Source organism: Neomonachus schauinslandi, chromosome 6 (genome assembly GCF_002201575.2).
Source record: "Neomonachus schauinslandi chromosome 6, ASM220157v2, whole genome shotgun sequence".
In the NCBI taxonomy this organism is placed as follows: domain Eukaryota; kingdom Metazoa; phylum Chordata; class Mammalia; order Carnivora; family Phocidae; genus Neomonachus; species Neomonachus schauinslandi.
The window spans coordinates 98,979,956-99,006,659 of record NC_058408.1 but is presented as its reverse complement, the minus strand read 5'-3'; the positions used below and the strand labels follow the sequence as shown (position 1 = coordinate 99,006,659).

At 47.8% G+C, this 26,704-nt stretch overlaps 2 protein-coding genes across 6 annotated transcripts; both read left to right on the top strand.

Annotated features, from left to right (window-relative positions):
- Positions 1 to 589: 589 nt before the first annotated feature.
- SAR1A (secretion associated Ras related GTPase 1A) lies at positions 590 to 15,991 on the top strand. The gene is made up of 7 exons (XM_021699459.1): positions 590 to 700; positions 5,391 to 5,464; positions 5,590 to 5,709; positions 6,136 to 6,201; positions 8,750 to 8,853; positions 11,865 to 11,996; positions 13,633 to 15,991. The coding sequence occupies exons 2-7, from the start codon at positions 5,407 to 5,409 to the stop codon at positions 13,747 to 13,749; spliced, it is 597 nt and encodes a 198-aa protein (XP_021555134.1). The 5' UTR covers positions 590 to 700; positions 5,391 to 5,406; the 3' UTR covers positions 13,750 to 15,991.
- A 2,011-nt stretch (positions 15,992 to 18,002) lies between these two features.
- TYSND1 (trypsin like peroxisomal matrix peptidase 1) lies at positions 18,003 to 25,805 on the top strand. Of its 5 annotated transcripts, XM_044916485.1 has the most exons (5): positions 18,003 to 19,267; positions 20,427 to 20,428; positions 20,965 to 21,092; positions 22,312 to 22,497; positions 24,947 to 25,805. In XM_044916485.1, exons 1-5 carry the CDS (start codon positions 18,086 to 18,088, stop codon positions 25,162 to 25,164), a joined length of 1,716 nt encoding a protein of 571 aa, XP_044772420.1. In that variant the 5' UTR covers positions 18,003 to 18,085; the 3' UTR covers positions 25,165 to 25,805. The 5 variants fall into 5 exon arrangements, 3 of the variants coding, with proteins under 3 accessions (XP_044772420.1, XP_044772421.1, XP_044772419.1); XM_044916486.1 differs by lacking the exon at positions 22,312 to 22,497; XM_044916484.1 differs by lacking the exon at positions 20,427 to 20,428 and having other exon boundaries at positions 18,003 to 19,281; positions 20,962 to 21,092.
- Positions 25,806 to 26,704: the final 899 nt, after the last annotated feature.

Here is a 26,704-nt window from a genome sequence, read left to right as displayed (position 1 = left end):
GGCTATTCTGAACCTTGGTTCTCTCATTTGCAAAACGGGGAAAATAACAGTATCCGCTTCGTAAGGGCTGTAATCAAGGCCAAATACGGGGAGGCATGCATGCAAAATACTCAGTGCACTGCCTGGAACGTAAGTGCTCAATGAATATTAGCTGTTCTTCCAAAACATAGGCTATCCCAGCAAACTGTGACTGGAAGCAAAGGCTTTCCGGGATCCACCCTAGGTGGAGGGCTGTTGGGGCAACTCTTCTGTCCGAGGACCTACCTAGCCACCTGTCGCCGCTCCGGATTTTGCCAGATCGTCTGCGACGGCAGTCGGACTAGAAGCGGCGATCCCGAGCGTCCAGGTGCACTGCGAAACTTCCAGGCTCCTGCCCTGCCCCCGGAGCCGCGGCGCTGCCACGTCTCGCGCGTCGTGCTCTCCGTACCGGAGGGAGCGGAGCCAAGTCTGGCCCGCCCCCGGGATCGCTCTGCGCGCCTGAGGCCCACCCCTCCGCGGCCCGAGTCGTCGGTAGGCGGCCCCGGCGTTTCAGAGCGCCGTGACGCTGCGAGGGGGCGGGGGCAAGCGCGCGCCCGGAAGTCCCGGGGGAGGGGGTGTTACGCATATCCGGCGAATAGCTGGCGGTCCCGGGTGCTGCTGGGCTGTGTGCTGTGAGGGAGGGTCGAAGCCGCCAGCCGCCGCCGGAGGAGGACCCTTGGCCGTGAGTCGGGGAGCTGCTGCGAAGGAAGGAGCCGAGGGGCCGGTGGGGCTGGGGCGGACGGCGAGGAGGGTCGGGGCGGAGGCCGGCTCAGGCGGGGTTGCTGTGTGTGGGGGGGGGGGGGGAAGTGCCACGCGGGGGGTTCTGTGGGGCCTCGGGGCTGGTTCTGGGTGGGGACGGGCCGACTTGGCCGGTCTGCTCCGTTCCCTGACAGCCCTTGGGGTATCGGGTCGATCTGCATTCCTTCGGGGGTCCCGCAGCTGCTGGGCGGGATAACAGTTTTCTTGTCTGTACTGTGCGCTCAGGTTTGCGGAACGGTTTCACATCCCGTCTCGGATGAGCCTCACAGCCGTTGGGCGGGTGGGAGTCCTTGATGACTATCCTTGGTTTGCATCCTGGGGAATAAGGCTCGCGAGGCAGTGAATTGGCCAAGGCCCGGCAGATAGCAAGAGGAATGTTCGAACCGGATCCCTTGACTCCCAGTCCAGTGCGGACCCCCCTCCCTGACTTTCAGCTCTGTGTTATCGTCAGATGCCCTGAGTCGAACCCCGTATTTTCTTTTTCCACCTTCTTTTCCTCCCTCTCTTCGTGTGCATTTGGTATAGAGTAGTGTTTTCTTCGTGATTCTAGCCTAGAGGTCAGGAGTGCACTTGTGAGGGTTGGCACTATAAATTGTCTCTGTTAGTATCTCCCTTGCTCTTGTCTTTTCTCCTTTACCTCGATCTTTCTGCTTAGGTCGTGACAGGGTACCTGTGGTGCTTTGCCTGGGGGCTTGCTTGACCTTTGATATTTACCCTGCAGCTAAGCATAGTTTCTTAGCTAAAAACCAGCAGCCTGCTATCCCAGATGTGTCCCAGGAATGGTGTCTCAAAGTTGTAATGAGTATGCGTAAGAAATAATGAGAATGTAGAGAGAGTAATGCATATATTACTGGCTAATGGTCAGTATTGGCTAGTGCTCCTCTTTTTTATTTACTTCATTCTGATGTCATTCCTGAAATTTGCAAATTTTAGTTTGGGGTACATTGGCAGTGCTTTTGTGGTAGTTTAGAGTTCTTAAATTTTAGGGTACACTAATTGGCCACAAGATGCCATAAGGTGGTAGAGTGGATCAAGCATAGGAAATAAATAGAATGCTAGTTATTAAAATACCGCTCAGAAGACATGATAAGTTGTAAGGAAGAAAACTTTAGAAGATTATCATCTGTTTAGCTGGTGGGTTAAGGAAGTTTTATGTTTCTTTAAAAGCAGTTTTGTGATTTGGATTTGAATTTTATGTAATATTAACAGGAAGAGCTTTGGCTTCGGCATTTAAAAAGGAAGGTTTCAGTTTTGGCACTGACACTTTTTTAGCTGAGCAGTTTTGGTTAAGCCAGCTGACCTAGGAGTGTCAGCATCCTTTCCTTGTTGAAAACTAAGGACTCCTGCCCAGTAGGGTTTGTGTGAGGTTGAAATGAGATGTATGTGCAGGCATATATAAACTGTAAAACTACTCATGAGGGGTACAAATTCTAAGATCTTAAGGATGGAGGATCCACTGAAGCCATTTCCTTAACTTTGGGTAGCAATACAGTGCAACACTTTGGGTCCGATAATGGTTTTTATTATTTTTTTTAACATCACCTGAAGAGTTTCTTGAAGCACTTTTCCATAGATCATTTTGGAGGGACTTTTAAAGCAAGAATGTCAGGGGGAGATAAATTGGAAAAATCAAACTAATTCAGTTACCATGAGAAATTCCTTAAAGGGGGGTTTTCCCATTGTCACCTTTGGAGAATTCATTGAGTTTGGAAGAATTCTAAAACGATGTGGTAAAACTCCACAAAGAGTCTATAATAAAGTATTGACTGTAACCCTGTGTAGTACAAATGAATATGTAACGGTGGGTTTTAAAGGAGTGATCAGAGTAGGAGTGATCTTAAAGAGAGGTTCTCTGTAAAGGTGAGCCTCACTTCTCCAAGTTGTAGGCTGAGAAAAGTAGGGAAAGATGACTGGTTTGGGGGAATTGCAGAGAAGAGGCACATTGTTCTTTTACTTATCTACAGAGGAAACCTAAAAACAGGAGCTTTGTAAGTGTATTTAAGTCATTAAACTTCTTAAAGTCCCGACTAAGTTACCAAATTATTTAACATGCTAAATTTGGTCTCTTCCAAAATATATATTAAGATTTTATTTATTTATTTGAGAGAGAGAGAGTACAAAGCAGGGGGAGTGGCAGAGGGAGAGGGAGAAACAGACTCACTGCTGAGCAGGGACCCCGATGGGGGGCTCCATCCCAGGACCCCAGGATTATGACCCAAGCCGAAGTCAGACGCTTAACCGACTGAGCCACCTGGGCGCCCCTGCCAAAATATATTTTAATATTACTGAAAAGGGCAAAAAACCCCCCCATAGTTAGTATTTTTTTTATAAAAGCTTTTGCCTTAGCCTCTACTTTCACCCAAACTCCCAAGCCTCATTTGGCCTTCCATGTTAAGAGCCATAGAAAATAAGCATTAGGCAGTCCCTAAGGTTTATAGGTAAGGCCTTATTTTTTTTTAAAGATGTTATTTATTTAATTGAGAGAGAGAGAGCACACATGCCCACAAGCAGGGGGGAGGGGCAGCAGGGAGTCCAATGCAGGACTCTCAGGACTCAATCCCAGGACCCTGGAGTCACGATCTGAGCCAAAGTCAGATGCTTAACCGACTGAGCCACCCAGCTGCCCAGGCCTGATTTAAAAAAAAAAAATTCAGGGCGCCTGGGTGGTTCAGTCGATTTGAGCGTCTGCCTTCAGCTCGGGTCATGATCAGGGTCTTGGGATCAAGCCCCACATCAGGCTCTCTGCTCAGGAGGGAGTCTGCTTCTCCCTCTCCCTCTTCCTCTGTGCTCTCTCTCCCTCTCTCTCAAATAAATAAATAAATAAATAAAATCCTTAAAAAAACAAAACAAAACTCAGTCACTGGATAGAAAAAAAAATAATATATATATATATATGTTTCAGTTTATTTAGTTACTTATTTAAGTAGTCTCTACCCTTAATGTGGGGCTCAAAATCACGATCCTAAGATCAAGAGTCACAGGTTCCTCTGACTGAGCCAGCCAGGAGCCCTCAAATTAACATGTATTGCCTCAACTTTTCAACTTCTTTATCTAGCATTCTTTGAGGAAAGAATATAGGTGGGGGGCGCCTGGGTGGCTCAGTCGTTAAGCATCTGCCTTCGGCTCAGGTCATGATCCCAGGGTCCTGGGATCGAGCCCCACATCGGGCTCCCTGCTCCGCGGGAAGCCTGCTTCTCCCTCTCACTCCCCCTGCTTGTGTTCCCTCTATCGCTGTGTCTGTCACATAAATAAATAAAATCTTAAAAAAAAAAAAAAAAAAGAATATAGGTGGGGAATATATAAGAATATATAAGGTCACTAGTAAAAGTAACAAAAGTAAACTTTTGTTTACTTTTTAAAACAAAAGTTCATGGAAGTTGTATTTGATAGCAGTTGGTCACATCTAGTGTAGCCTTGTGTTCACATGCTCTTGCTGATGGAGAGGAGTGAAAGTGGGGGATCTTTCTTTTTTTTTTTCCCCCACCAAATCTGAGATATTGACGCAAAAGTTCAGTGACCAGAAAATGCTGAACCTGAGAAACTTTGACACCACCACTGGCTTTAGATCTTACCCTCTTAACTCCTTTCAGAGTCCTCTTGCTCATTACCAGTGTATGTAGACCTTTCAGTAGCTTTGGGTCATCTTTTGTTTTGTCTAGGCTTATGGAAAACAGTAGGAAAAGTGGTCTTATAATATTAGTACTAATTAGTGTGTGTACTTGGCTAGGAACCTACTTCTATGCCCTGAACAAGTATTCTTATTTTAAGAAAATCCCTGTTTGTAAAATGGGTTAGGTCTTGGTTACTCACATTATGAAAAGATTCTCTTATTTCTTCATGGTTCTCCATAATAGTGATATCATTTCTTTTTATAAGTCAACACACAAATCTGCAAGAGGGGTTAAATAAGTATTGTTAAGAAACATAGCATTAGTGGGGCGCTTGGGTGGCACAGTCAATTAAGCTTCTGAATCTTCGTTCAGCTCCGGGTCATGAGCTCGGGGCTCCCTGCTCAGTGGGGAGTCTGCTTGAGATTCTGTTGCTCCCTCTGCCCTTCCTTCCTCCTGTGAGCTCTTTCTTTCTCAAATAAATAAATAGATCTTTAAAAAAATAATAGTCATTGGTAAGTGGGGCAGGGCAAATTATGTCAGCCATTAGGATTTTGGTGACTTTTTTAGAGCTGTTTACAAGGAGGGGTTAATATGCTTTTCATTCTTATTTTCTGCTTAGTGTATCGATGTGACATTTTGATCTAGATTATTGATGGGACTGATTTCGTAGAGGTTTTGCTAACTGGTATCGACAGCAGCCATGTATCTAGGGAATGTGAATGAGCAGCTGCCTATTGAGGAGAAAGTTACACAGTAAAAGAGGAAAGTATATCTTTAATTCCTAGTCCTTGGAGTATCATAGATTGAAAACTGATAGAAAATCGGGAGTTTGTGCAGATCTGAGTACCCCAGAGACTTCCCTCCGGGGTGTAGAACCCTTTATTTTCTTACGCCTGAAAACATGGGACAATAAACATCAGGGCTACCGAATAAGGGTTAACTTCTCCAGAGCTGTACTAGCATTCAGAAAGCTAATGTTTGCTGCTTTCATATTTTCTACAGGTAGTAAGCATTAATAATGTCTTTCATCTTTGAATGGATCTACAATGGCTTCAGCAGTGTGCTCCAGTTCCTAGGTAAAGCCATTTCCTTGAAATATATCATAGGTTTCGGACTTTGTACATTTCCTCCAACAATCTAAATACAAGCAGCCTTTGGTAAGTAGAAAGCAAAATTATGTTAAATTTTTTTTCTTTTTTAGGACTCTACAAGAAATCTGGAAAACTTGTATTTTTGGGTTTGGACAATGCAGGCAAAACCACTCTTCTACACATGCTCAAAGATGACCGATTGGGCCAACATGTTCCAACATTACATCCGAGTAGGTTTGAAAATACCAGGTGACCTTTTGATATTTGAAGATCAATGTCACGGTTTGGGGATGAATCCCCAGTTGTTTCATTTCTTGAGGTCTCAAAATACAGCTCACTTGAGAAAAATTCCCTGTGGGACACTCAGGTCATATACCCCTAAATCTAACCCTCTGGGACTCTGTCAGTATCTATTCTCACTAGTCCTGTAAGGGGACACATCTCCCATGTCTTCTTCTGAGAAGCAGTAGACACTTTGGAGAAAAAGAAACTTGGCTTCTTAGAATAATTTAAGAAATGTTTTCACCTTTGTATCCTTTTCTTTCCAAGGTAAAAGCTTCATTAAGTTTTGCATGTGTATTGGCTTACAGTACTGGGAGCTGGGCCTTGTTGGATGGAAGAGTTTATGTCTTTTTTCTGTTTTGACAATTTTTCAGCATCAGAAGAGCTTACAATTGCTGGAATGACATTTACAACTTTTGATCTTGGTGGGCATGAGCAAGGTAAGAGATGATTCAGTAGAAGACTGGTATTGACGTATGGTTCTTTTTATACCCTCTTTTTTTTTTAAGCCTTGTGATATTTTTACCTTTTAAATGGTGATTAAATTATGATTGAGATCTTATCACTTAAAATTGTTAAGTAAAACTTGTCAAAAGTTGCATAAATACAGAGAACTCCACTCCTTTATACCTTTTGCCCCAATTTATTAGTCTCTATGTAAGACATATTAAGTTATCAAACCTAGGAAGTTTTATTTTTATCTACTCTGTAGTGTATATTTCTCTTTTTGTCAATTGTCTCCATAATCTCCTTTATAGCATTTTTTCTCTTGAACAAGATCTAGTACAATATCAAATTTAATCATGTCTCTTTTATATCCCTTAGTCAATGGAGTGTAAGTATGTAGAAAATCATTATTATTTGTAAGTAATTTCAAATTTGTCAAAAGTTGCAAAAATAATACAGTGATATACTTGTGACCACTCTGATCTATTTTGTATACTCTATCCATATGGAGCGGTTGGTAGAACATTTCCTTCTCCCTTATTGTTCTTGTAGTACCTTTTGCCGAATGCAGGCCATGTCCATTTGGTTTCTAGATTCCTATCAGGTATCTTGTGTGGGTTTTGGAGATACATAGAATGGGGCATCTTTTTCTGATGGACACTTAACTTCACATTTGGCAAGACTTGAGGCTTAGGAGTAAAACATTTAAGATGTGAAAATAAATATTCTGCAAAGTAGGAAAAAGAAATTATTGAAATTTTGTGAGATTTATTCATTTGTTATTAAATTGAGTTGAGAATTCTCCTTTTGGAGCATTCATTATATTAGGTTGAATCTAATACAGCTTTTTAAAAGCGTAGTTAAAAGAACAGAATATTGGTAATTTTAATTTTTTAGCCAAGTAAGTTTAACCAAAAATCTAAGGAGTGATCCAAATGATTTTATAGTCAGTGATTTCATTAATATATAATTACATTTATTTTAGTCTCTTAATATTTATATCCCACAAAATCATATGTAGTATAATCACAATCACATAAAATACCTGTATAGAAAAAAGATTGAATGAATATATAGGAAAACATTAGCAGTAGGTTTGTTTCTGTGGAGGATTATAGATGATCTTGTATCTTTTTTTTTCTATAATGAGCTTGTATTGTTTTCATTTGGGTAGGAATGGGTGTATGGTGGCTTTTCTGCTTCTTTCAGAAGGATTTGTAACTGTTCACAAATTTAAATTCAGAGAGAATACAATTATAAGAACTGAACTGAGACCATTTGGCAAATGCAGCAGGAAAGATGTTTTTAGACCTCTGAACTGAGATTTAATGTATTACTTGGTGTGATAAATTTAGCTTTCAGGTTTTGATAGATTAAGAAGGGGGGGAATATGTTACATGTAGTTTTGTTTGAGGAAAATTTAATTAACAGAATTACTTTATCGTAATAACTTAGCCACCATTTTACAGAAATTACTAAAATGCTATATATTTGGAGATTTCCTTTTTTTAAAAAAAAACTTAAAAATTTTAACTTATAAAAGTAGGCCAGGCTCATGGTGCCTGGCTGGTTCAGTCAGCAAAGCATGCAACTCTTGATCTCAGGGTCATGAGTTCGAGCCCCACGTTGGGTGTAGAGATAACTTTAAAAAAAGGTAGTTCAGGCTCCATGTAACAAATTGAATACACACTCAGCATATGAATATGGAAGGTAAAAGGTGGAAGTTCCCCCAGCCTCTCCTTCCCCATCCCACTCTTTAGAGGTAACCATTATTAACTGTTTGATGTAGAGATGCTTTGTTATTCATCCCAGTGAAAGTAACTGGGAAGAAGTAGAAATGAATGGCTTAGAAATTATAATACAATTAAAGTATTGCTTCCCAAACCGTTACCACTTCATGGCATAAACAAAAAAATAAATAAAATTTATAAGGCCTCCTGGGTTAAATATGGGGGACTGAGGTAATTGCCTGGCAACTTCAACCATCTGTCAGGCCCAATCTCCCGAGGATGGACGGAGCGGGTGTGTCAGTACACGTACACATTGGTTAGTTAGGAACTGACTTGGAACTAATGGTTTGTGGACAGGTAATTTGCATCTTGATGAATTTGGCTTTAGGGGTGAGGTAGGTCATTTAACTGAGTAGAAGTGACTGAGTGTCAGACAGTAGGGAGTGGTGGAAACTTTGCCAAATGGAAAAGCCTAGACTTCCTCTAAAGGGGTAGCTACCACTCAGTTCCAGCTGATTAGTGACATGTAGGTAGGTATGTGGGATTGCCAGATGTTGCATTTTTTCCGAAAATCACGCAGAAAACCTTGATTTTTTAAATTGAAAAAATCAGATTCAGTTCATACACCATTAGTGTATACCTTTGTTCTGATTTAATACTGGTTAGGACTTGGGGAATCTATATGGAATTGAATGCTATTGAAACCTAGCCAAGGTTTGCCCATTTTAGGGCAAAAAAAAAAAATAGATACATTTTTCAAAATATGTATTATTATTTTTTGATTAATGCAACTACAAACTTTGTCTTTTAGCACGTCGGGTTTGGAAAAATTACCTCCCAGCAATTAATGGGATTGTCTTTCTGGTCGACTGTGCAGATCATCCTCGCCTCATGGAATCCAAAGTTGAGCTAAATGTACGATTATATTTTTTCTTTTCTTGGTCTCTGTTTCTTTTAAGGAATACAGGTCAGTAGCGCTAATACTTCAGCATTCCAGTTACCATTTGATGAAAGTCCTAGTTACAGTAAGAAAGTGTTTTAAAATCTAAGGCCTTGCTTTTCAGTGTCCTGAGGAAACTCAGCTTGAACTCCAGAAAACTAACTTTGTTTATATCTATCATAGGGTGACTATCCAGTTTGCTCCCACACTCCCCCGTATGTGCCTGTTGCCCCAGCATAGTGAATGCCTTTTTCCTTCACATATCATGGATGGTCCCTGTTTTTTGAAGCATTGGGAGAGTGAAACCTTAAGAGAGAGATTAAGGGTTCTTTATGTGTTTGAATCTGGGTTCTCACTCTGTGCCTGCCCACCCTCGCACTGAATGACTTCGTAGACCTTAGTTAGCAGTCTGTTCTCAGTCTTCAGTTCGGGTCACAGGCAGCATTTGATACTGTCAGGTTTTCTCCTTTCTCAACATTGCATTTTCTTGGCTTCACAGTTCTTGTCATGTTGCCTTTGTTAATCCTTACTGGGTCACCCTGCACCTCTTCTTTTTGATTTGTGACTGTCTCTGTGCATTCTTGTTCCTGGCGATTTGAACCTGTGCCACGTTTATTTGTGAGTTTGTGAGTATGTTTCTTGAATCTATAGCTCTGGTCTCATGTAGAATCGCTTATAGGGCATTCCTTCCCTTACTTGACCTCTTGGCATTGGCATTCTCTCTTTTCGTTGAATTCCCATTTGCATTCTTGGGTTTGGTATACTCTCTCTGGCTAATACTTCTCAGATTCTTTCACAAGCACCCATTCCCCTGCTTAAATCTTGGTGTTCCCTAGGGTCTGTACTGTATCCTAGGCTAGTCCAGGCTACTCTCATTCCTTCATCTGCCACCCACATGCCAGTGACTCCCATATGGATTTCTCTTGTTTAAACCTCTCTTGAGCTCCAGCCTCATACATAGTACTATCTACTAAAGAACTCCACCTACCAATTCCAGTCTCCCAGAATGGAACTATTCCCCACCATCTACCTGGACATGTGGTCCAGATCCTGTGAATGACTGTAGATTTCACTACCACCCTGCCACATTCTATAATGCTAGAAGGAACTTTTCAGACTTATCATTGGCCTACTTAATATCCTTTAATAGATCTCTATCACCTTCTGGATAAAATCCACAAATCCTTTGCATAGCAAAGACTTTGCATAAAGTCTTCCCTGATCTTTCCTGTTTATTTTTCCAGCTTCTTTTCTCTTTATTGCGTACCTTGAACTACATTCCAAACAATAGAGAACAACTTGTCCTTCCTTCAGTATGCACAAGTGGCTGTCCCTGCCTGGCTTTCTCATCGGACCCCCACCCACTTTTGCTGGTAAATTAAAAAATGTCCTTTCAGAGATCCCGGAGTTCAGCCATGACCTCTTTTAGGAAGCTTTCCCTGACCTCTTGGACTTAGACTTGCCACTTTATCAATGTCTGTGGTCTTTACTGGTTTTCTTGTAGGTCTCTTCATCAGATTGTGAACTTAGAAGGGACCTACTTTTGTTTCTTTTTGAAACCCTTGCACTTAGCAAAGCATCAGACATACAGTAGGCATCTGGTTAGTATTTAATCAATGAATGACATCCTTACTCTGATTTTATCTAACATTTCCTGGAACCTAAGATGGTCAAAAGTATGTTCCCCTTTATCCCTTCAGCTCTACTCTTCTTTCCAAGCTTTTCCTGTCAGTGGGCACTGGATTCCCAGGCTTGAAATCTGTGCCAGCTCAGGCCCCTTACCTGCCTTACCATCTAGACATCAGTCTCTTCACTTCTTTCTCCACAGTGCCTGCTGCACTATTCCTTGGATGCTGCCATCTTAGGCTAGGTCATTGTCTCTTATCCGAGCTCGCATAGAGACTATGTGTGAATTCAATGTGTTCTTTTACACAGATTGTTTTTTAAGATTTTATTTATTTGAGAGTGGGGGTGGGAGGGGCAGAAGGAGAAGCAGACTCCCCGCTGAGCAGGGAGCCTGACATGGGGCTCTGTCCCAGGACCCTGAGATCATGACCTGAGCCGAAAGCAGACGCTTCACCGACTGAGCCACCCAGGCGGCCCTTTACACACAGATTCTATTCAGTACTTTCTGGATTTGGGGTCTTTAGGATCTATTGCAGCTAACTTCTCAGACAGGCATCATAATGTTGATCATGCCTTCCCATTCTATTTTACTGCATGTCAACATATAAAGACAGGCAATTCTCCATGTGGCTTTCTGAATTCTTTTCTTACTGTAAAGCATTGCTTATATTCTTCCTTCTCCTGTCCACCTGTCCAAAACCTGCCCTTCTTTCAGAGCTTAGTTTGGGTTCCTCCACTTGCTAAGACTTTCCTTAAGTCCACCATTTTCCCTGCCATTTGATTTCCCTGAATGTCTTTTAGTATTTATATTCTGTCCCTATTCATCGTGACAGTCATACACTTGCCTTGCTTTGTTGACAGATGTGTATGAACATAGAGTGAGGATTTCTTGAGGCCAGGGATATGTCTTAACCTCTCTTTGTATCCCTCTCAGTGCCTGAGATCGTGCTTTGCACACACTGGGCACTCATTGTATATGCGGGGACTTCCTGTCGCCATCTTTGAGGCTCTGTAGCCAGAGCATTCAGTCTCCTGAGGATGGTCTGTGGCTGAGTGATTTATCTCAGAGTTAAGGTTGGGGCAGTTCTGCCTTGTAAATAGACACAGCCTTAAGTTGCAATTGTTTTGAGGCTGTTAGGGGATTTTTACCTAATGTCAAGGTAATTTTGAGGAGCTTCTTACCTAATATTAAGAGTGTTGTATAATGTGAAGATTTTTACTTCATCACTCAGGTATAAAGATGATCAGATTTTCTCTTTACATTTGTTACTTTGTAGACAAGTGAAAGTCCAGGTGGTTTTCATGATCTGGTGGGCATTCATAGATTCCTCACCTAGCTCTTCTTTTATGTTGTCTTTAGGCTCTAATGACTGATGAAACAATATCCAATGTGCCAATCCTTATCTTGGGTAACAAGATTGACAGAACAGATGCGATCAGTGAAGAAAAACTCCGTGAGATATTTGGGCTTTATGGACAGACCACAGGAAAGGTAAGAGAAAAATCATCAGGGGACATATTATTAAGGAAATTCACAGCTGTTGAGACATTCATATTTTGCTATCTAGATTTTACTTGTCTTTCAAAAGTTTAACTGGGCCTAGGATTGGTTTTACCATAGGTGATTTGTAGTCATTCAGAAGGCAGGAGCCTATTCTTTCACTGTTTCCTGATGAAATTTTCCTCAGGTATATGAGGATGAAGAAATTGGTAGGAAAGGCAAACTTACCAATTTAAGAATTTTCTGACTCTCTTTTGATTCTAATTCAGAGAAATCTTTTTTGAAGGAGGCCTTCTTAACCAGAAATCAGTTTTATTTTTGCCCAGAGATTTCAGGTTATGAAGACGAGTGATCATTCATGATCACTTTCCAAGCAGTGAAACCCAAGCATTGGATTATCCTCAGTGTTCTCTGCTGAGAGAGGTAGGACTGTGATCCCCATTTTGAAGATGAGGAAAATCTGAGCGTTATTTGTTCAGATCTACACAGCCAAGTCAGTGATAAAACCAGGAATAGAACCTGAGTCTCCCAGATCAGTAGGTTATATGCTGTCTCCAGTTGGAAGGAGAACTCTGTTGCAGAAGTGCTTATGAGAGAAAAAATCGAGATCAACTGTAGTTAAGCAGGAATTGTTTTTTTCAGCTTGGAGTTTTGGCATAGTCAGTTTTAAAAACTTACCTTTTCTGGGGTCTCTGATAACCTTCTGACTTTTTTTTATATGGTTTCTTATTTCTTAGTCTTACCTCTTCTTGATTATCTCTTTCTTTCTAGAAACATTTGCTTTAATTTAGTTTCCCCTCTTCTGCGTGAGTGTTATACAACATGAATTCTTAATTTCCTTGATATAATTTGTTATTAGTGTAGATTTCTGAATGCTGGTGCTAATGAAAATGTCCTTTTTTTTTTTTTCTTTAAGAGTTTATTTATTTGAGAGAGAGTGTGCAGAGAGAGAGCACGAGCAAGGGGAGGGTCAGAGGGAGAGGGAGAAGCTGATTCCCTGCTGAGCACGGGAGTCCCACTCGGTGCTCAATCCCAATACGCTGAGATCGTGACCTGAGCCGAAGGCAGATGCTTAATCCACTGAGTCACCCAGGCGCCCCCCCCCTTTTTTTTTTAAGATTTATTTGAGAGAGCGGGCATGTGTGGTGGGGGGAGGGGCGGAGGGAGAGAGAATCTTGAGCCAACTCCCCACTGAGTGAGGAGCCTTATATGGGGCTCGATCTCATGACCCTGAGATCATGACCTGAGCCGAAACCAAGAGTTCGACGCTTAACTGACTGAGCCACTCAGGTGCCCCAAGAATGTCATTTCAAAAGAGTCTTGGACTTCTCTCCATCAAAGAGCATGCTGGTTCTGGGGTCCTAGTGGCCTTTTTCTTGGTTAGCTGTCATAACTTTCCAGATGCTGGTGTGTTAAAAGTAAAGCCTCTTTACAAAGAGTGGGAATAGAACTGTGCTGAAAGCATGAGGCTCTGGGGAAGTTATCTGTATGGCCTTGACCACATTTCTATAATTAATTCCTACTTCCATTTGCTTTTGAGGAATGAAGAGAGTGATTTGTGATCACCCTTTCAAGCTTTTCCACCATGGGGATGCTAACAGGCCTTTCTTGGTTTTGCCTCCCTTAGGGGAATGTGACCCTGAAGGAGCTGAATGCCCGCCCCATGGAAGTGTTCATGTGCAGTGTGCTCAAGAGGCAAGGCTACGGCGAGGGCTTCCGCTGGCTTTCCCAGTACATTGACTGATGTTTGGACAGTGAAAATAAAAGAGTTTTACTTCTCTGGACTGATCCTATTCACAGCTTCCTCATGAACTTTTCTAATAGAACAAGGAAAGCTCTTCAACCGTGTCTGGCGTTGAGAAGCCACGAGTCTCTGTCAGCTCTCCCATCGCCCAGTGGTGACATGTGCTCTTCTCCACACTGTCGGGAGGTAACGCTGCCCCACGTGCTGGTGCAGGGCAGCATCCCGGGACTCGGAAGCTGGCAGGATTTGCTGGGTACAGCTGTGTGCCATCATGGGGCGCCTGAAAAGAAAAACACGTCTCACCACTGTGGTTGATTTCAAAAGAAAGTGATTCTATTTTTTAAAGAAAGTGTTGTTAATGCAATTAGTGTCCCTCCTAACTTTTTGAGTTCAAAATTTACTTGGTCCAGAGTTTTCTATTTTTTTCTTTTTGATCTAGTGAATGGCATTTAGATTCTTCATAAAATTATGCACAGAAACGTTGGAGGCCAGAGCTCAGTCAAGTGAACTCACTCCTGTTGAGTTAGCAGGTAGTGAGAGAAGCTCCCCGTCTCTCTGACTGCCTTGCAGTAGGCGGCACCACCTTGTGCACGGTGGAGCAGGGGAGGGCAGGGCCTGGCCTGGTGGGGGCAGCAGGCTTCCCGTGTGGTCAGCCAGGGTCATTCCTCACCGCCATGTGTAGAGCAGATGGTTCACTGTGGGAGGAGTTCAGTATAGAGTGGTTATTTTATTATTTTTACTTTCAAAGCTACAGATTGCAGACAGTCTTTGCTTTTATACTGTTATGAAACTATTTCTCTCCATAGCACCTCTTTCATTTTCAGTTCTAAAAAAATGACTTTTGCCTCATAAAAGAGAACATCCCCCATGTTGTCCTACACTGCAGGTGTGCGTCGGTTACTTTGCACAGCTTCTAGGGGAAAATTTTCTGAATAGGTGAGTCACACAGGACAGTTAACAGTTGAAGGGCTTTTAATTCTGTGAGTTGAGAACTTAAAAATCTGGCATTTGTAGCATTTGTTTGGATCCAGGAAAGATTCATTTAGTGGGCTTTAAAATTCTCACTTGCAGGATTTGGTCTTTTTATGGGACTGTCATGAGCTCTTTTTATAGGTTACCTTTTTTTTTTTGGTATGAAATTGCCTTTCTCCGTTCCAGAAATAAGCTGGGGAAACTCTTAAGAACTTTGTGTAGTGTTGTTCTTTTTGAGCCAGCATCACTTGTCATTAAGAGCTCAGTATAAAAAGCCTCAGCATGCCCAGTAGTGTGATGAGGATCATTTTTATAGCATTCCTTTTTCTTAGTGCCATGTGTAAAATTGGATTTTCATGATCTTAACCAATATTAGAGCCTTTCTTAAAATGGGTGGATATCTTCCTTTTTCTTTAATGCGAGATTAGAAGTAGTTTTCCTCAAAACTGAAAATTGTGATGAAGATGCAAAGGTTTGAACTAAATTCAGTGGAATTCTTGTGTCTAATGTGAGGGTAGGGAAAGTGTGGATAACATATTCCAGGGGTGAGTGAGAGTATTACTCTTTAGTGGATTTCTCATTGTTAGTCTTCAGTACTGACCTATTAGGAAAGTATACTTTCTCACTGCCAGGTACCAAATGCAGAGGCTCAGTGAAGGATAAACCTGGGAAGAGCATGCCTTTCCTCTGTTAGCAAGCATAGCTGGATTAAAACAAAATTGTTCGTTTGGAAAGGGGTGAAAGCCTTAAATGAACAAATCTAGCTTATGGTGAATGAACTAGGTAGTTAACTTGCACACTTTTTAATTTCCTTTGGCTAAAGGTAACCCATACTTCTTTATCCAGAGACTTGAGAAGTATGATCGCAGTGCTAGTTTTCTTGTTTTTTGTTTTTGTGTTTTCCTCTTTGTCCCTAATCACTTCGTAGCAAGCTAGAAAACTATGGTTTCTACACAGCTCAGCTCTTTGTGAAAGTGGTTTATTTTGGCCACTGGAGAAAGAGGGGATTGAAAAGTCAGCTGGCATCTATTTCTTGTTCCACAGAAAACACTGTTCTATAAAAAGATAGCAAAAGAAGCTGCTGTGAGGAGCTTGGCTCTTAACAGTGAGGATCAGAGCTTTGTACAGGAACTCCCATGAATTGAGATTTTTCATTCTGTTTTATCAGAGTGCATATATGTCCTATTTCAGGAAAAGTTAAAACAGTCATTTACAAAAGAAAGTCAGTCTGTATCCTAAGCATTTTAATAAAAAGTTAAAACAAACTTGCTATCTTGTGCCGTTTATTTTTTCATTTATTTGCGTTGGTTGGTTCTGAGTTTGAACATACCCTGACGTTTGTTGTGTGTGTGGTGGGGGTGGGGAAGCAAAAGTTGTTCCCTTCCTAGGGGAAGAAATACTTACAAAGGATATGAGAGACAAGTTTTGCTACAGGGAGAAAAAAAAGGCTAGGGCAATTCACACATTTCAAAGTAGTAAATTTAGTACCATTTGAGAGGCTTCGAACATGTGATCCCAGGATTGGTGGTATACTTTCTAAACAACATCTCCTATTAACATGCTAGCAAGGAATGGGTCCAGTTTAGCTGTTTACCATTCATCATTTTATACAAAATTGGAGAGCTTCAGTTGAGTGCTGCATTTGGTAAAATAGGGAAAGGAATGAAATGTGTGCTTGTACGTTTACCAGGTTTGTAGGAAGGCTTGTTTTTAGAAAACCCAAATGAGATTCTAAAACTAAAGTAATGGGGCAAATAGAATGGGAAGCAAAATGCAACAGGTCCTTTTTGACCAAGCATTAAAAGTGTTAGAGGCATCTTGTGATTGAAACTAATGTCCCTGTTACTAAAATGATGCCATGGGTTCTGTTTATAAATAATGTCTGTGTCATTTGAGTTAGAGTGGAACATGAGAAGTGCAGACTGAGTCAATGAGCCCAGCACTCAGGGGGTCTCACCTTGGCTGCTGGCTGTGACTGGGGACTCTAATGTGCTGTAAGCAGAAAAACCTGACGTATAACAAACGGTTCATGCTGGAGGCTTGAGCGTCATTTAAGGGAGTATCACGGGACTCTAGAGAGAAAGAAACTCTTAATTGCTAGGAAGTTGGGATGATTAGATTTTCCTGTGATCGAGGCATCTTCTGTGTCACAGAACCAAAAGAAGACCGTGCCTGCTATGGAAGACTGCTAATCTCAGTCCCACCTCATACTATGATGGGTCATCATTTAACTTTCTCCAGCAGGTTTGTTGGAGCAGCATTAGTTTTATTCGGAAATTGAGGCAGAAAAGTAATTTAAGTAGTAATTGAATAATTTTTGTTAATGCTGACATATGTACTCCAATAATCTAGGCGGTTGCCTGTTTTTGTATGGCCTGTGGGGGGAAAAACGCTGTCTTGTGACATATAAAATTCAGATTTCAGTGTCCAAAGGGAAGTTCTACTGGAGCACAGCCATCCATTCCTTTAGCTTTTGCCCTGCTACGACTGCACACTTGGGTATTTGAGAGTGTATGGCCCGCAAAACCTGAACCACTGAGGCTCTCTAGCCCTTCATGGAAAAAGTGTTTGGCCCCCGACCTAGATAAATCCTAGGTGTGGTTATAAATGTTATATGTGGTTATGAAATGTGCACACTGGAAACTATAGGGTTGTAGAATTGAAAATTTTGACTTCGGGTTACTGTTCATCATAGTCTTAAAGGGCAATTTTATTCTGCACAAACCCAGTTTTCATCAGTTTTGTCTTGGGCTTTGGCATCAAAAGGTCCTAGGTGTAGTCCTGTGAGCTGCATGCCAGCTAGTGGATTGCTGTAGGGTTTATTTACAAAATTTCAAATTACTACCTCGGCCAAGGGGCCAAGGATTTCCTTGCCCTTAGCATGCCAGGGGTCAGAGACCGCTGGTTTAGACTTGAGCAGATACGCAGGTCCTATCACTGCCTGGGCAAGTCTAGCCACGACGGCCCTCATTTCTATTTTTTCCTGCAGCCCAACGAACAGAAAAGGGACTCCGCCTTACCCAAGCCCGGTCTCTCGGTAAAACCACACGCCGTCCCTCTCCCTGAGCTTATCCTCCGGGACGGCTTCGGCCCCGAGGTCGCACAGGTGGCCCGAGCCAACGAGGGCGTGGAAAGGGACGGGGTCAGCCTAGGCAGCCAATCAGGGCTCGGCCCCAAGCCCAGCCAATGGGGCCGGGCAAGTTGGGGCTTAGCCAATCGGGCCCGACGAGGAAGACCTGAGTCAGTGTTTGCACCTCTCACTTCCAGCTTTGGGTGGCGCTGCGTGGGACCCGTGGGTCCCGACCGGGGTCCTCGCTCTCTCCCTCGTTCCTCTGGAAACCCCGTGTGCACCGTTCTGGAGGACATGGCGCGGCAGTGGGGGCCCTCCATGAGGGCGGCCGAGAAGGCGGGCTGCGTGGTGAGCGCCTCCCGGGCCGGGCAGGCCGAGGCGGGCTCGTGGAGCTGCAGCGGGGTGATCCTGAGCCGCTGCCCGGACCTGGTGCTGTGCCACGGGGGCATCTTCACCCCCTTCCTGCGGGCCGGGAGCGCGGCGCTGACCGCGGCCGGCGCCGCCTTCCTGCCCGGCGACAGTTGCGGTGACGACCTGCGCCTGCACGTGCAGTGGGGTCCGGCAGCCGCGAGCCCCGCAGGCCGCGCGGAGCGGGGCCGTATGGGCCTGTGCACGCCCCAGTGCGCCGGCCCGGAGCCCGGCCCGCCGGCCCGATCCGGCGGGCGGCTCCTGCAACCCCCGCGGCCCGCCGAGCTGCTGCTGCTGCTGAGCTGCCCGGCCTTCCGGGCCCACTTCGCGCGCCTCTTCGGGGGCGAGGCGGCCGAGCAGTGGCGCTTCGCGAGCGCGGCGCCGGACGACGAGGTGTCGGAGGAGGAGGAGGAAGATCAGCTGAGAGCGCTGGGCTGGTTCGCGCTGCTGCGCGTGCGGCCCGACCGGGAGGAGGAGGAGGCGGCGGCGGCGGAGGAGGAGTGCGGGCCGGTCGTGGCCGTGGCGCCTCCTGGGGCCGTGCCCAAGGGCGCGCCGCTGCTGGCCTGCGGCTCCCCGTTCGGGGCCTTCTGCCCGGACATCTTCCTCAACACGCTCAGCCGCGGCGTGCTCAGCAACGCAGCGGGTCCGCTGCTGCTCACCGACGCGCGCTGCCTACCGGGCACCGAGGGCGGCGGCGTGTTCGCTGCGCGACCCGCGGGGGCGCTCGTGGCGCTCGTGGCCGCGCCCCTCTGCTGGAAGGCCCGCGAGTGGGTGGGCCTCACGCTGCTCTGCGCCGCCACCCCTCTCCTGCGCGCCGCCCGAGCCGCTCTCGGCCGCCTGGGCCCTGGCACCCACGCCCTGGCCGCCCTCCTGCCGCCGGAGATGGGCGCCCCGTGGGGCTTGCCCCTCCGAGACCCCGGCCCCCCGTGGGCAGCTGCGGCCGTGCTGGTGGAGTGCGGCACCGTCTGGGGCTCCGGAGTGGTCGTGGCGCCCCGCCTCGTGGTGACCTGCCGGCATGTGGCCCCTCGGGAGGCGGCCAGGGTCCTGGTGCGCACCACGCCCCCCCAAGTAAGGCCCGCAAGGTTGCCCCAACTCTGCCCGCCTCCCGCCCCCTGGCTCTCAGATCTAACCGAGGATAATGGAGGCCTTCTGGCGTCATGCTGATGCTTTGAGGGTGTAGTGCGGATAGAGACCTGAGTCCGTCCCCTCATCCTCGGCATTCAACCCCAGTGTAGGGGATACTGGGCCTCCTTCCTGGCAGGGGGTGAGTGGGGCTTGGGCAGGATGCCAAGTGACTCTGGACTGGGGGACTGTGGCGAGTCCCAGCATCCCTGACTGGGCGTCTTTGAGCACCCCCTCCCAGCCTGAATTCCTTTTGAACTCTGACTGCTCTGTCTCCTAGCCCTGCACCCACACTCCACTAGGCCCCTTGAATGGAAACTTCGCTGCCCTGTTCTCCCTCCCCTGAGAGTGGTCGTGAGGTCTCAGAGGCCCAGAATGCTGCCTTCCTGGGGTCAGGAGAGGGGCCTCTTACTTGATTGTTCTCTTAGATCTTAAGCAGAACTTCCCATCCCGATAAAAATGACACGTGTGGAATGCCACCTAATTAGAACGTGGGAGTGGGGCCGAGCACACAGATGTACTGGAATGATCTTTGGGTGATCCTGGCAGCCAGGTTGGGACTTTGGTCACTTATGTCTCTGCAGGGAAAGCACTCTTGGCCTCTTTCCTTCCATTTGCCCGGCAGCAGGGACAGCAGCCTTGGCCTCCTGGCTTGGGTTTCTAGTACCCGTTCTGTTTCTGCGGCAGTCCCAGGTGCTCAACTTAGGAGCAGAGCGGTACTGCACCTTGGCGTTAATGCCTGAGGTTCTGTGCCTGGCTCAGCCTAGCCTGGCAGCCCAGGCCTTTCCAAATCCCTCTCCTGAATTTCCAGTGTTAACCCAGCCTGGCTTTGCCGTGGGGTGTCCCCCTGGAAGCCAGCAGGACAGCCATGGCTCTATAAGGAAGACTGGTAATGAGGATTTCCCGAAGGTGTGGTGCCCAATCTCCCGGCCCGGAGGACACACACACTCGCTTATAGGGAGTCCATGCGGTCTGCTGGAAGGTGTCCCTGCAGAGTGTAGTGGGGAGCCCCTGTGTGATCCTCAGCAAGCCAGTCTCTGCTGCCTCTCCCTGAGTTGACCTGTAAAGTCTCAGAACAGAGCCTGGCGTACAGTGAGAGCTACAGAAGTGCTAGCCTTTATGTAACACAGGGACACAGGATCGAAATCCTACGTCTGCCTCACCAACTGGCAGGATCGTTTGCCCGAAATGAAGCAGTGAAGGAAAACACTGGAAATGTGTGCCCTGGCTTCTGTCACTTACTGTATGACCTTGAGGAAGTTATTCAACCTCTCTGGCCCTCACATGCACCATTTAAAATGGCGATAACACCAGTGCCTGGTTCTTAAGGCTTCGGTGAGAACTAAAATGGTGTGCATAGAGCATTAACACCTGCCCTGGCCCACAGTGCTCCCCAGGTGTCAGGCATTAGGACTATGGGGAGGCGCCGGGGGCTTACACAGAAGTATGAAGCATGTTTGGAAGTACCACAGGATGGCCGAGTGCGTGCCCAGAGATGCCTGCCTGGCACCTGTCAGGGCTGATGCCAGGCCCGTTAACCCCCAAGTCCGTGGCTTCTACGATCACTCTCATCCCCTTGCTTCCTCCCAGCGCTAAAGGGTCAGAAAGCTAGCCCATCACTTTGTTTCCTTTGCTCCTAGGAGTGCCACGATCTGGGGACATGTGGTGTTTGCCACCCAGGAGACCTCTCCCTATGACGTAGCGGTAGTGAGCCTGGAGAAGGACCTACACGATGTCCCCTTGCCAGTGCCGGCTGAGCATTTCCACGAAGGTAAAGGGCAAGGGGCCCTGTGGTCTGGGGGGGACCTCAGGAGGCAAAGTCAGCGCTGAGCACTCTAACCCTCTAGATCAGGGGCCAGTCCTCTAGGCGGGCTCCCTGCCTCACCCCTGCTGGAGTAATGAGTCAGGGTGGCATGAGGCTGGGGTGAAATCAGCCTGGTTGCAGCGCTTTGGCTGGGGTTGCTCTTGGAGGCTTCCCTGCTTGTGCCCAGCATGCCCCAGGTCCTGGGGAGGGGCGGAGGTTGCAGGTGGGATCCCTGGCGAAGGCGAAGGCACAGGCACACCTTTTTCCCTGAGGCCCTGCAGTGGTGCAATGTGGAGGGGCTGAGCGTGGGTTGGCAGCTCCTCGTAACACTGCGGGCTGGCCAGAGCGGTGTTACACTTTTGAGGCTCCGGTGGCATAGCATGCTACCTTGGGAGTGCCACAGGTCTCACTGTGGGGATGCACACCGCGAGCTCTCTCAGTTGGCATCTCTTCTGCCACTTGCTAGCCCTGCGTCCTTGGACAGGCAACTCCATATTCTCTGCCTCAATTTCCACATCTGGAAAATGGGGATAAAGCTCCCTACTCCTGGGCATTATGAGGAGTGGGTGAGACGTTGCCTATAAAGCATTTAGCCCTGTGCATTCAGAGCACTTGCAAAAGGAAATTACTGGCAGGTAGTTGGTCGTCATCATTACCACCTTTTTTCACCAAGAGACTTCTTAGTCTAAGGAGGAGATGGGTGTTAATGTCACAAACATTTATTTATTTTCATTTTTTTAAAAGATTTTATTTATTTATTTGTCAGGGGGAGCTGCAGGCAGAGGGAGAAGCAGGCTCCCCACGGAGCAAGGAGCCCGATGCAGGGCTCAATCCCAGGACCCCGGGATCATGACCCAAGCCAAAGGCAGACGCTTAACTGACACAAACATTTATTGAGCATGGGGCTGGGTGCCAGGGACCCTGAAAAGTAACTCCCCGGTCCAGCAGGGAAATGAGGGCCGGAGAACAGCCTGATGCCAAGAACAAGTGGTGAGCAGATGCTGGGAGCTCAGTGGACGTCCTGGCCTCTTCCCGTGGGGACCTGGGGCAGACTTCCTGGAGGCAGGAGCCTGAAGGGCAGAGAAGGTTTGGAACTTCGGAGAGGGCAGGGAGCAGGTTGGGGAGTGTGTGAGTCCTGTCAGACAGAGGTGACTCCCCACCTTCACCCTCCTTTCTTCCCGGGCAGGCGAAGCTGTCAGTGTGGTGGGCTTCGGCGTCTTTGGCCAGGCTTGCGGGCCCTCGGTGACCTCAGGCATCCTGTCAGCTGTGGTGCGGGTGGATGACGCAGCGGTGATGCTCCAGACCACATGTGCCGTGCATGGCGGCTCCAGCGGCGGACCCCTCTTCTCCCCCTGCACAGGAAACCTCCTGGGTAAGCAGCTCCGTGGCCCTCTCCCAGCATTCCCCTTGCCAGAGCCTCGGTCCCATCTAGTGAGTGCTGGGCGTCCTGCCCCAGGAGCCACCCTGGGCCTGGGAAGATGGTGGGCCTGATGCCCAAGAGGTAGTGAGCCAAGGTTTTCAGGTACTTGTGCTCTTAGAGGGGAGAGAGACAGATGCTGAGCAGGGAGGGGAGAGATCTGCATCCCTGTTCCTTCTCTGCCAGCACGCCACCTCAGGTAAGTCACCTAATCTCATTGGATCTGTGAAACTCAGCAGTTGGATTAGTCCAAGAGTCACAGGCCAAGTGAATGAATGAGGGAGTGAAGACAGTAGGGAGTAGAGGGTCAGGGATGACCCGGGGTGAACAGCACTCCATTCCGGCACGCTGCTGCCTCCTGACACAGGATTGTGGGCCTAACACTGCCCGATTCCTCAGCTGTTCACTAGCAACTGTGACCCTTTTTTTTTTTTTTAAATATGTGGTTGTTAAATCTTTCCATTTTAAGGTTTTGGTAACTAATTCTGGTTAAAAAAATAAAACAAAACAGTCTGTCCATTAAAAAAAATAAGGCAACTGCAAGTGCACGTGGATACCTCCAACTGCACTCCCTGCCACGGCTCACGCGATGCGTCCCCTTCCCTTACTTCTGACATGGTGAGAAAGCTTGCCTTGCTCTTGCTGGCAGGAGTGGAATTCCCTTATTTCTTCAGCTGTGGGACACAAATAAAGTACTTGCAGAATCCCTACCTCACACCCTTGCGAGGCTCAGATTTACCAAGTAGAGTATAGTGTTTAAGTGTGTATGGTTCTCTTTGTCTGGAGCCTTCACATGTCCCAGCAAAACCCTGTGTTCCCAAGTTTCTTAGGGCAACTGCCTTCTTCTCCTAACCCCTGGAGTGCAGTTAGTGATTCATTGATAATATGCTTAGAGCCAGTATGTGCATATACAGAGAAGTGGGTGTAGAGATAAGTATAGATGTGTGTGTGTATAAAATCTAGCTCTGTGCACTGAGAGAGGCCAGAGGCAGTGACACCCCACTTGCAGTGAGCACACCGAGAGCCCAGATCATGGTTTCTTTAATAAGAGGCACCAGGAAGTGACTCATTCCGGGGCTTGGGCAGGGAACATTCGGGACGAACCCCGAGCACCTTGTGGTGCCGGAGGGGAAGGAAATGCCAGCAACAAAATGGAAGGCACAGCAAATGAGCAGAGAAAGCAGAGGCGACTTGGAGGAGCTCCTAGGAGGACGAGCTGAGCTGCAGAGCCAGTGGCTGTAATACCCGTGATAACGCAGGGAACGGCCGAGTCCACACTGACGTAAGTAACCAAGGATGCTCTCAAACGGAGACAAGTGGTGGCTGCTCCTTACGGGAGAATTCCAGTTTCTAAGTGCAGAAGACATGAGGGAAGTGGAAAACCACAGAAGGAATTGCTGCGGACGGGAGCCACCGATGAATGGAAAGTAGAAATGAGATCTTTGCGCCATCCTAAAAGAGTTCATACTTACAAGAGGGAAAGTAGTAAGCCCACAACAGAGCAGCCTGGCAGATAGCACGGTGGCCAAGTGGTCAAGGTTCGCTAGCATCACAAACGCTTACAGACGTCATCCACCTCCTGATAGGCCGCCCGGAAAAGGGCACGGGATGCTATTCCCAAGCACGCCGAACCTCATGCTTACCGTGAGAAAACATCGGGTGACCCCGGTCTGAGGGACATTCTAGAGAACAGCGGACCTGTGCTGTTCCAAGTGTCAAGGCCATGAACGACAGGGCAAGACTGGAACCAGTGCAGCCTGGAGAACCCTCGGGAGACACGACGTGGCCCCGGATGGGATCCGGGAACAGAGAAAGCATCGTGGAATCACTGGCTGCATCTGAATGCGTCCTGTGTTTCAGTCACTAGTGTTGCTCCAACATTACTATCCTGGTTTTGATCACTGTTTTAGGGTGACATGAGGAGAAGCTGGACAAAGGAAAGGCAGGGACCTCTACTATTTTGGCAAGGCTCCTGTAAGTCTGAAACTGCCTAAAAAAGCACATCCCCGTGTGCACACGTGTACGCACAGACGCCCACATGCCCCGGGATTCGTTTATTCGTTCAGGCAGCAAGGACCTGGTGAGCGCTGGCCCGGGCCACGCGCCGTGCTGCGGGTCCTGGGGAGCCTGGGTGGGCAGAGCCCACAGAGCCGACACTGGTTGGAGAGGACAGTAGCAAAGCCAGTGAGACACTGCGTATTAGGGGCGTGAAGGGGAAAGTAGATGCGGGAAGGGGCACGGGGCTGCCGGGGGGCCAGAGGCCAGGAGGGAAGCTGGGCGTCTGACACTAGGAGGGGGCTTCAAGCCCCCAGCACTCCTGGGGCCTCCGGGCCGGAGATGGGCCTCAGCCCCCGCCCGTCTGTCCCCTGGCTCATACCCCCTTTCCTCTTTGACTCCTCAACAGGCATCGTGGCCAGCAACACCCGGGACAATGACACAGGGGCCACCTACCCTCACCTGAACTTCAGCATCCCCATCACGGTGCTGCAGCCGGCCCTGCAGTGGTACAGGCGGACGGGGGGCCTGGGCGGCCTCCGGGAGCTGGACGGCGCCGCGGAGCCCGTGAGGGTGGTGTGGCGGCTGCGGCAGCCCCTGACGGGGGCCCCGCAGAGCAAGCTCTGAGGCTGCGTCGGTCCTGTGGCGAGAAGAGCCACCACATGTGGCCACAGCAAGCGCCCAGGGTAGCGGCCTCAGGATCCTGACACAGGCCGGCTGGGCCACCGCCCCTTCCCCCCACCTCGTTCGGCCCCGCAGTCGGGACCGCACTTCCCCTGGGCCGCACGGGTCTCCAGCCTGGCAGCCTGCCCCGGGGTGCTCTTTGGAGCCCTCACGTCTGTCTGCCCGCCGGCACTACAGTCGGCTGTATTATTTCTCCTTCGGGGGAGCCCCGCGTCAGTGCACACAGCCCTGGTCCTGACAGCCGGGCGCAGGCTGGAAGGCGGTCCCAGCCCTGGCTTTGCATCTGCCCCCTGTCTCCTGATGGCCACTGGCCACGGAGTGGCTGCTCCACGGGGCAGGAGCTTCCTCAGAAACCCTCAGCAGAGAGGCCTGCTCTGAAGACCAAAGACAAGAGGAAAAGGACGTCTTTCTGGTTTGTTACATCTCTAGGTGGAGTCCCTGAAGGTTAGGATTCGTGGGTCTTCCTGAGTCGGATGTCGCTGACCTCCAGGAGCACTCTGACACAGTGCCTTTACTTTCCAGCCCATAAAATGGGCCTCAGGGTCTCACGGGGTAGAATGTGTCTCGTTGGGGGTTGGGAATAAAGAGAATGTCTGGGAGAAACTACTTCTATATATCAGGTTCTTTTTCCTTCTTCTCTGTTTCAAAAGTTGAATTGGGAATAGGAAACCACCAGGCACAGAAATACACCTTTTCTGTCCTGCTTTCTCGGTGGGGGTGTGAGCCCGTGGGATACTCTCGTGCCAGACTGGGCCTGGCCTCGGGTCGTGGTGCCGGTCAGCACTGCGTGGGGCTCGCAGCCCCCGGAAGGTGGTGGTCTTGGCCTGGCGGTAAGTGCTTCCAGAGCATCCAGCTGTGTCCAGGCCTGTACCAGGCCCTGGGCGAGGGTTGGGGAGTTCAAAGTTATGAATGAGACCACGGCAGTCCCAAGGAGCTAAGACCAGCCCTGCAAGTCAAGAACATGCACTGCGTACCACGTCCACCCTTGAAAAATGACTGCGAGGTCATTGACAGGTTGAATGTCATGGCGGGGTGCAACTGGGGGACTAATTCTAAGCTGAGAGAATCACTGGGAGTACTTTGTTTCCGACATCTATCTGTTGAGTGCCAGCTCGGCGACCAAAAACTCCTGTGACGATTGTTCTCCCCTTTACAGCCTCGGAATGGTCCAGAGGGCAAAGCTAGCTCTAGAGAAACCCCATAGTAAAGTAATGGTGGGCAGCAGGGGGTCAGGGCTGAGGCAGGTGGCTGGGAGTGGGAGGGGAACATTTCTTCCAGGGGGTACCAAGGAGCTTGTCATTCTGGGGAGTCTGGTGCGTCAGCCCATGAGTGCGACGGGCAGGGCAGCTCTGTCCACTCAGAGGGAAGGCTGTGTCCTAAGGCCTTAGGGAGGGGGGATCAGGCAAGTCCTCCTCAAGGTGTCTTAGGAGCTGAACCCTGAGAGGAGAGTAGGTATGTACCGAATGGCCTGGAAACAGGCAGC

Bases quoted from the DNA above. Each gene is read 5' to 3' on its own strand.
- SAR1A (XM_021699459.1), top strand. From the start codon at position 5,407: ATGTCTTTCATCTTTGAATGGATCTACAATGGCTTCAGCAGTGTGCTC. The intron at 5,710-6,135 runs GTAGGTTTGAAA...ACAATTTTTCAG, and splicing joins TGTTCCAACATTACATCCGA to CATCAGAAGAGCTTACAATT. The intron at 8,854-11,864 runs GTACGATTATAT...TGTTGTCTTTAG, and splicing joins AATCCAAAGTTGAGCTAAAT to GCTCTAATGACTGATGAAAC.
- TYSND1 (XM_044916484.1), top strand. From the start codon at position 18,086: ATGGCGCGGCAGTGGGGGCCCTCCATGAGGGCGGCCGAGAAGGCGGGC. The intron at 21,093-22,311 runs GTAAAGGGCAAG...CTTCCCGGGCAG, and splicing joins GGCTGAGCATTTCCACGAAG to GCGAAGCTGTCAGTGTGGTG. The intron at 22,498-24,946 runs GTAAGCAGCTCC...ACTCCTCAACAG, and splicing joins CTGCACAGGAAACCTCCTGG to GCATCGTGGCCAGCAACACC.